Here is a 9,606-nt window from a genome sequence, read left to right as displayed (position 1 = left end):
TGCTTAAAACTCTTGGAGACGTGGTCGAGCTGAAGATGGCCTTTCGCTCGAGCATGCCTGCTCCAGATAAGACGTCAAACTCTTTAATGATGAACGAGCGGGATCGCTTAGATACTGCGGACACCTGTGCGTGCCCGACTTCTGCTGAGCTAAGTAAGGCAGTGTCAGTGTCCTTGGGTTTGGATACGGTGTCTTCACCCCTCAACAACGCGAGCCAGTGCCCCTCCTCCAACAGCGCTTTTACGGAGTTCGACCCCAGTGTGGAGAACAGTTCCCGGGGAGTGACTGTCTTAGGAGCGGCTCACAACATGAACTCAGACGCCAGCGAGTTTCTGCTTAATGATATTAACCAAAGAGAGGACGACTTTGGGCGGGTGTGCCATGGCATACAGCAGGTGAGCTGCATGGATCTGCTCATATCTGGCGAGATGGACGGCGCGCAAACCGTGACGCGCGGTCCGATGATATCCAGATATGTCTGCAAAGAATCAAACTTGTTCATGAACCCAGTTGCAGAGCTTCCCGCGTCCTCCCAGGTGGACGAGGTCTTACCTTTGAAACAATACCCTGCGTACTCCGCCAATTCAAACCAATACAGGGACAGCCCGAGTTCGTGGTGCGCGTACAGCGGACGATCCGAGCCAGAGAGAAGCGGATCTGGCGGACCTGGTGGAGATACTTTGTTGTGTAAATACTGTAATTGCGGTCAAGTCTCTCGTGGATCCAAGCAGGAATGCCACTGTGTATGGTACAGCAAGGAAGAGCAGAGTCGTAAAGGTGGCACGCGTGCGGTGATGGCACAAGAGTACGGTCAAGTGGAAAGTTACCAAAGTCCAATCCCGCAAGGGCATGCCTCTTTTTCCACCATCAAGACCGAACCTTCAGTTTGGGTGGACTGCACAGATCGTAGTTTCAGGTAAATAACATAAATTATTAATGATTTATTGCGACTTGCTTTTCACTGGCATCATGTCCAGAGAATGTCACACACAGTACATTCTCTTCTGTTACTCATCCAGTCTCACCTTTCTTTAATGAAAAACAAATGCAGCAGGGGCCATACTTCCAAGCGTTACAGTGGCTCCTAATGAGTCACACAGTGTTTAAATTTTATGAATTTGATTCTTTAGTAAATATATTAACATTCATAAAGCTGCATTCCCCTCTTAAAGACCTTAAACTATTGTCTCCAGAGCATCATCAGACTTGTATGGACTTACTGTAGACTTATAGTGCAGCACAAATAAATCAAATGCATTAAACACGATCATTCATATTATTTGCAGTTCCTTTGATGTGATACAGCCGGTTCAGCTGCAGAAACAGCTGTGTGTATTGGCATTCAACCATACGTGCTCTGTCTGGCATACATGCCCTTCTTGGCCTTGGCGAAGTTGTGTATCGGCATGAATCAAAGCTCACCCTATCCTTATTAACTTTCAGTATCTGTCCTTATTTGTGCTCTGACTTACTACGCAAAATACGAGTTGATTTATCAGTGTCATTTATAGACAGGAGATATAGCACCTGTTGCTGATTCTGTGCTTGGAATGAAAGGAGATGTCCTGTTTCCACTTACTGAAATAAAATCCGAGAAAGACCCCACAGGTTTTTATTTACAAGTTTACTTATTGTCTTATTTGTCTTATAGATGTCTTGTTGCTGTATAATCACTGGAGAGTTTAATCCCCTATTATGTTTTGATGGGATTTAGGAAATTAGTGACGCAGTTATGTGCAACCAAGCCTGGTGACCTAAATCTGAACTTAGTGCATCTGTTGACTATTGTGGCTTTCTAAAACGCAGTTACGTTCGTTTGGTATCCTTTAAAAGCAGCGGCTTGGTGTTTATTTGTGCCTGTGTGTTTGTGTGTGTGTGTGCGTGTGTGTGTGTGTGTATTTGCCTATACAGGCATGAGGATTTGTTTTCCGGAGTGTACCTGTCGGACAGGAGAGTATGTCAGGTGTGTGGAGACGATGCCTCTGGCTGTCACTATGGAGCAGTCACCTGTGGCAGCTGCAAAGTATTCTTCAAGAGAGCCGCTGCAGGTGGGTGGAACACACACACACAGGTGCACACACAAACACACAGACATAATTACTCGTTCCCTAATTTAATTTCTTACACCCACTCAGTCACTCATTCATGCAGGCAGGGCACAGTGACCTGACATTATGAGGGCGAGTTATTTGTTATCAGCAAACACCCACATATCGTTGCTATGAGCGGAAGCCTTAGGCATTGTTAAGGTATCTCCCTTATCCACCGGGACTGTTTGTTTTTTTTTGCCAACAGGTAAGCAGAATCACCTGTGTGCCAGCCGGAACGACTGCACCATCGACAAGCTGAGGCGGAAAAACTGCGCCTCATGTCGGTTGAAGAGATGCTTCATGTCGGGAATGAGCCTTAAAGGTGAGGAACTAAAAATAAAGACAGACTGAGAGACGGTGGGAGGAAAGTATGTGCGGCGTGTATTTGTGAAAATTGGGTCATAGTGGTCAGATGCCATGCATGCATTGGATTAAAAGTCAGTAATCAAATGTTCCAGCTTAGGGTGTCGTTTAACTTAGTTGGTGGAGCAACCACCCCATGTACAAAGGCTCAGTCCTTGCCACAGCGGCCCAGGGTTCGAATCCGACCTGGGGTTCTTTCCCACATGTCCCCATCTCTCTCTCCCCCAACATTCCTGTCACTCTTCAAGCTGTCTCAGTCAAATAAAGTTTAAAAAGGCCAAAAAAATATAAAAAAAAAAAAAAAATGTTCCAGCTGTGTTACAGTGTAACGAATGCAATACAGCAAAGGCATAAAACTTTTTTTTTTTAGCAGCCAAAGATCAACAACCTTGCCCCACATAGTTAGATAAGTAACAGCTCTGTTGGCTGATAGTCATTTAAGTGAAGCTACATTTATAGTTTTGTATCCCAGTTTTTTTGGGGGGGGGTTTAAAAAGATATTTTTCACCCTTTTCGAGCTTTATTCGACAGAGACAGCTTAAAGTGGGGAGAGAGAGATGGGGAATGACATGGGGGAAAGAGCCACAGGTCGGATTTGAACCCTGGGCTGCCGCAGCAAGGACTGAGGCCCTGCACATGGGGCTGACGCTCTACCGACCGAGCTAAACGACACCCTTTATATCTCAGTTTTAATACTAGACTAAACGACTTGAAACGGAAGCAAGCGGAAGATCCTTATCTCCCTTTTGACCTCTCGTCTGCCTTCGGTGGATTCTAGGTCGCAGGCTGAAGGGAGCCGGACAGACGAGGAACGGAGAGGGGGAGCAACCCCTTGCTCCCTGGGGACCTGGAGAACGAGGCGAAAGGCCTGGAAAAAAAGACGTCATTTTGGAGCCGGGAAGTGCAGTTCTAATGGCTCAAAGTAAGGATTAGTGTCACATAAATTAAACCCATAAAACAAGATAAAGTATGCAACTTTTTTTTTCTTCCTAATCTTCTGGTCTGTGCATCATTCTATCCTGTAGCACCATCCCAGGTTATGGCTTTAGGCATCCCCCCGACCGTGCGCTCCTGCCTCTCCCTGCTCAGTGTCTTGCAAAGCATTGAGCCGGCAATAGTCAATGCCGGACATGACCATGCTTTGCCAGACAGCCCTGCGTCCTTGCTCACCAGTCTCAATGAGCTGGGGGAAAGACAGCTGGTAACCGTGGTGCGCTGGGCCAAGGCAATACCAGGTAAGCTCATCCTGACCAAGGTAACACACTGCAGACAAGTCAGTGCTACATATAAATGTTTCTGCAAAGTGTGTGTGCTCAATTGCTGTAATGCTTTGTTTCCTTTCTCAATGGTTTAAACAAGTACTTATTTAGAGAAACTATTAGTACTTCATGCCAAAACAGTGCAAGGTCAGACTTGCATTGAGCAAGAGAGTGAGCAAAACACTATGATGTAATGACTGTAAGAGGTGAACGTAGAAGTAATTTAGACGGAAGAGTTGAATGTCTGTTAGTCCCCAAGATCTTATTCACCAGATAAAAGGTCTTGCCAGAATTGTATGTGTATTAAACTTTCATGGTGAAGCAGGCTCACTCATGTAATGCAAACCACCTCTAATAGTAACCACTAGAGGGAGATATGTTCATATTTAAGCCTTGAATGTCAGGCTGAAAATGGCCAGCAGTGCATCAGCACTGTGATATCACTAATCTTTCATGTTTATTTAAATGACCTGTGAAGTTTTATTTTATCCTTTAGTGCATGAGCAGATGTTTGATATAAGTGTTTTTAACAGGTTTTCGTGACCTGCATGTGGACGATCAGATGTCAATGATTCAGTTGTCATGGATGGGGGTGATGGTGTTCGCCCTAGGCTGGAGGTCCTACACCCTTACTAACAGCTCCATGCTCTACTTTGCCCCAGACCTGGTCTTCAATGAGTAAGTTTTGTCAAATCTGGCGCAGTCTCTTCATCAAACAAAGAATGTTTGGTCCTAAACAGGCGTTATTATCAGTGTGACATTGGGTTTGTGGAAATATCTTGAGAGTTTACCTGTCATCATTTGGAAAGAGAGGCACAGTGGAATACGAGCTTCAGAGGAAGATTTTGAAAAAAAAAAAATGACATGATGAACATTGTGTCTCTTAGACCAGACAGTAAACAAGTCTGTTCTGTTCTTCCTTTGCATCTGATATATGTGGCCGCAGAGGGATCACCACAGATGATTTATTCCGTTTCATCTTCACAAAACCTTTGTTAGAAATGCCACGGCGATGAGTTGTTTCTTCTTTTTTTTTCCACTTTGCAAAAGTTTGCATTCTCGACGCAACTTCCTCCATCCTCTATCGAAGCGTTTCTGACACCTGGCTCCTGTCTTTTGTCTTTTCTCTGTACTTTTAGAAACTTAGCACAGAGTTTGTGAAACAAATCACTGTACATGACATACATAAGTAACAATTTCACCTCCTCTTATCGGTAAATTGTCTTCAGTGGCGAAGGGAGGCGTCGCTCAGAATACTAAAGCCGGCTACAGGCCGTCAGAGCAGCTTTCACTCTCGGGCGTTTCTCCCAACATTAGCAAAACACTCATTCTGTCTGCATTAGACCTCTGTCACTCTATTGGGTTGCTTCTGACCTGCATGGTAATGGATACGCCTGCCCTTGTAACTGACCCTCATTTTTCTCTGCCTCTCTGTCGTTCTCTTTTTCCATTATCCGTCTCACTCATTTTTTCTCACCTCTGCTGCTTTTTTCCTCTTTTTTTCTTTCGCTCTCTCCCCTGCCACCATTAATTGTCATCCACCTTTCTGTATCCCTCCCCACTCAATCCTCTCTTGGCTTCCCATTTCTCCTTTTGTCACACCTTGTGCTGCTTCTTCCTTCTCTCGTGCTGTTTTTTCCCCCCCTCTCACAGTCAGCGGATGCAAGTGTCCAGTATGTATGAACACTGTGTGAGGATGAAGCTGCTCTCCCAAAGGTTCTGCATGCTGAAGGTCACCCAGGAGGAGTTCCTCTGCATGAAGGCCCTGGTCCTCTTCAGCATCAGTGAGTCTACTGGGACCATGTCTGACATAATAAGTTGAATGTCAACTCAGCTAGTGAAATATGAGTACAATAGAGTGCAGCCATACTTCAGAGAATTGATGGGATGGATAAAGTCTGTGAGAGTTATTGTTGTGTTCTGGCTTTGTGGTCACAGTGCCAGTGGAGGGCCTGAAGAGCCAGCATTGTTTTGATGAACTGCGGACCTCCTACATCAGGGAGCTGGACCGTTTGGCCAGCCACCGCGGGGAGACCACCCGTACACAGAGACTGTTTCAGCTCACACAGCTGCTGGACTACCTCCAGTCGGTAAAAGACACAATTCTACTTCACATAGAGTATGAAAACACGCTGTGCTGTGACTCTATTAGCTATGACATGAATATAATTTTACTTAGTGACACCACATGACTACACGAGCAGGAAAAAGCAGATAAAAATGTTCTTCTAAAATACACAAACACTGTATTTGGCTTACACCAGTGCAGTTATTTACTAACCAAAGTTGTTTTTTTTTCGATAATTTTTATTGCTGGATTGCTTCAGCTGTAGCTATAATTAATTGCGTTGACTGTTTAACAGCCTATTTCAGTTTTGTTACTGGAAAAAAGTAATTTCCTCTCATTTTTTCTCAAGTGACAACTTGGGGAATACCATCAGTTTATGCAAGGATCCCCAGCCATTAACTAAGGTTAAACACATACCAAAGGGTCATATGAGGGTCATATGAGGTATCAGGAGTAAAAAAAACAAACAACACTGTCACCCTCTGCTGGTAGAATTGCTATGTAAAAGTAAGTTGTCCATGACACAATGCACTCTAGTCCCAGCCAATAACATCCAGAAGCTGTGGACTGTACTTCCAGTCTAAGACAAGGTGTACAAACGCTGACAGTGCCAACACATAACATAAAATAAACTAAAATGAAGATTGACAAATTGTCTTTGAATGAGAATTTAAATGTACACATCTGTTTTCTTTATTGGTACACCAGTAAGCTATGGGTAGTTGGCTGTCTCTAGAGAAAATTAACACGGATGACTGAAGAAGCTAAAACTTCAGCCAGAGTCATAAAGGCTATTACTGTTTTACAGCCACACGCTGTTTAATATCCAGGAGAGGACAGTGTAAATCAATTGTGTTCTGTTTTTATAAATTGCTTAGCTGAGGTGTGGTAAAGTATTTAATGTAAAACCACAAAAGCTTCCGCACAAATAAAACAGCAGAAAAACAGTTTCAAGAGTTGTAGGTGTTTTTGTACAGTGCAGCCACTCTATCCGTTTTTTTTTTTTTTAACATATACATATGGGAACAGGTATGTATGTTCCCATGTATTTATATTCTTGTTGCGTTAAAAAATGAAAACAATGGCTTCAAAAATTCAAATTAAAGGAGCTGGATTTTTAAGTTGAAGTAAATACATGCTCCTGCTTCATGCAGAGATGTAGCCAAGATATAAAAATAAAAAAAAAAAGCACTTTTTTTGTGCTCTTCGTTTTATCAGTGTTTAAAGACCTGATAACCTGGTTATATTAATACACATATACATTATACTTTCAAAAGAGGTATGTCATGAGATATTGTTGAAAATTCATTATTAGCCCGCAACTACACAAATGCAACCACTAGAGGGTGTAGCTCCACTGCTTTAATCATTACTCCGAATATACTCAGAGCTCCTAACAGTGAGTGGTAGGAGCAAATAGATGTCAGAGTAAAACTCCTGATGTTGGGGCGTGACCAAAGAAACTGGAAAGTTTCCTGCTGCAGCAGTTTCAGTCTCATGTCTTTCACTGTGGATTTATCCTTAAAGGCTCAGCTTTGTCTGTGTCCCACTCAAATCTCAGATCCTCTAATGCCTCATGAGCCAGAGGGCAGCCAGGGATTGTCTGGCGGGGGCCCTTTAGGCAGAAAAACTAGAGTTGATCAAGACTTTGCAGTTTAGACCTCTTTGGGCTTTATCCTGTCTGTGGAGCTTAGAGTGCCACAACGAGTGTCATCTGTTTAAATCACCCTTAGGAGCTCAAAGACAGGTTTTAATGCTGCCTCTTAAGTCATCTTTCATCTGCAGGCTTTGTTCTTTGTTCTTTTTCACTGTTGCACACACTAAAGCATATCATCTTTGTTATTAATAACCCCTTTGTGATCTCTTTCTCTCCTTCTCAGATTGTGAGGAAGTTACACCAGTTCACCTATGATCTGTTCGTCCAAGCTCAGTCCGTGCAGACACGTGTCAACTTCCCAGAGATGATCTCGGAGATTGTGAGCGTTCACGTGCCCAAGATCCTCTCAGGCATGGTCAAGCCCATCCTTTTCCACAGCACAGCCTAGAGTGGAGTCTTTGTGATTGGCCTATATATCACTTGGCACCTTTTTCGGCCATTTCTGGTAGCTTAAACGGATAGAGAAGGGTTTATGTTTTTATGAGGTGAAAGTCGTACAAGCCCCCTTTAACCCCTTTTTACCTACAGGGTGAGGGTGGGGCACGAGTGAACATGAACAGAAGGGCATACAGCACATTCTTTTATTCTTGTTACTGTATCTACTCTGTCCTTGCTGCCTGTTACCTGTATCACGCATATCGAATGTTTCTGAAGCTGATTAAAACACCTTCTGGCATGCATTCCTCCACACATTCAAGAATGGCCAACCCCAGCTGATATGTAGACTTCTTCATACCGATTACATGGCAGCATGTCATTTTCAGAGACAAGACAGTCGTGAGAAAAAAACACGTTTGCAGAGTTCACATCACTATAGCTTGTCTGTGTGCAGTAGTATGACATTGAGTTTTTTTTAAACAATGAATGTTATTGTGTGCACCTGAGATGAACAAACTTGTTGATTGACAGTTAATAACCGGTTGTGGCATGCATGCTCAAAAGAAAAGCTATCTTGTCTAGGGCATAGAAAAACATTTTTTGAAAGCTCTCCTCATCCATAGAAATAATGTTTTGTGTCGACAAATTTAATACTATTTTGAATGTATATTTATGAATATTGTGATGTCAAAAGGGCACACCAAAAACAATGAAATATGAACTGCACTAAAGACAAAGTACTGGAATGACCCATGAGTCAACACTATGGGTGATGGGTGTTTTCTTTTTTTTTAAGTTTGCTTGTTTTTGAGTGGCAAACTTTATTCAAGTACAATTTTTCCAGAGCAGACATTTCATACTGTTGTAACTTTTCTACTGTTTCTTAAAGCGTCCTTTGAAACTGCTTTGTTGTGCACCATCATGTGTTCATTGTCATTTTTGCTAAATGTTTAAAGGTCCAGCCAAGATTATGCTCGTTTTTTTTGTTGTTGTTGTTTTGTTTTTTTTTGCAACATTGACAGCTTGTAAAATGTAATAAAACTGAAGCATGAGTGTGTATCTGTTTGTTGATAATGAGTGCAGAGCCAAAGACGTACACTGACACCTCACAGCACAAATCCTGCAAAGGTGTGGTCTTTTTTTTTTTTTTTTGAGCTAGTGTTAATAGAGTAATCTTTCTGGTTTTTCTGTCTGATTCAGTTGACAGACAGGCATTAGAACATCAGACAGGTTTTTTTCTACCACTGCATTACCCACCCTCAGGATTATCTCACATCCCCACCCAGACAGGTAATAGGCACAGCTGTGAACGAGAACATATCACTGAGTCAAACAGGAGCTCTGGCTGATGGATTTCAACTTTATCCTGTAAGAAACAGCCATTTCTGCTGATCTGGTATCAGGAGTCGCTGCCGGTGTTTTAATACCATCTAGTGGCCGCTGTTGAAGCTGCCACTGGAACCGGATCTCAGCATTAGTGTTGAAAGACAACATCTGGTGGATCCATTGACATTTGCTTCTTAATGTAATTGGACACGGATTCACTCAGTGTTTGAACACGGTTACCATTAAATAGTCAGAGTCACGAGAGGGTAGTTCATAGCAGTAAAAGGGTAAAGATGTTAATCAGAGACGTAATTTGAATTGTCAAAACTTAATAGATGATTTGCAAGTAAACGTTTTAATAGTATATAACAATGTAAACTATGTCAGGGTGTGTTTAAGAAGTGCATTCATACATTCGTACAGGTATAGTTTTGAGAGAAAATATGTGTTTATTATATATTTACA

General features: G+C 42.6%; 1 protein-coding gene across 1 annotated transcript; it reads left to right on the top strand.

Moving 5' to 3' along the window:
* Positions 1 to 35: 35 nt before the first annotated feature.
* On the top strand, positions 36 to 8,829 carry LOC104925167 (progesterone receptor-like). The gene is made up of 9 exons (XM_019273969.2): positions 36 to 916; positions 1,912 to 2,048; positions 2,296 to 2,412; positions 3,232 to 3,375; positions 3,479 to 3,688; positions 4,246 to 4,390; positions 5,366 to 5,496; positions 5,651 to 5,802; positions 7,661 to 8,829. The coding sequence occupies exons 1-9, from the start codon at positions 36 to 38 to the stop codon at positions 7,823 to 7,825; spliced, it is 2,082 nt and encodes a 693-aa protein (XP_019129514.2). The 3' UTR covers positions 7,826 to 8,829.
* The last annotated feature ends 777 nt before the right edge of the window (positions 8,830 to 9,606 follow it).

Source organism: Larimichthys crocea, chromosome I (genome assembly GCF_000972845.2).
Source record: "Larimichthys crocea isolate SSNF chromosome I, L_crocea_2.0, whole genome shotgun sequence".
Taxonomy (NCBI): Eukaryota; Metazoa; Chordata; class Actinopteri; family Sciaenidae; genus Larimichthys; species Larimichthys crocea.
Note: the sequence above shows the minus strand (reverse complement) of the source record. Positions and strands in the feature narration are given on the sequence as shown.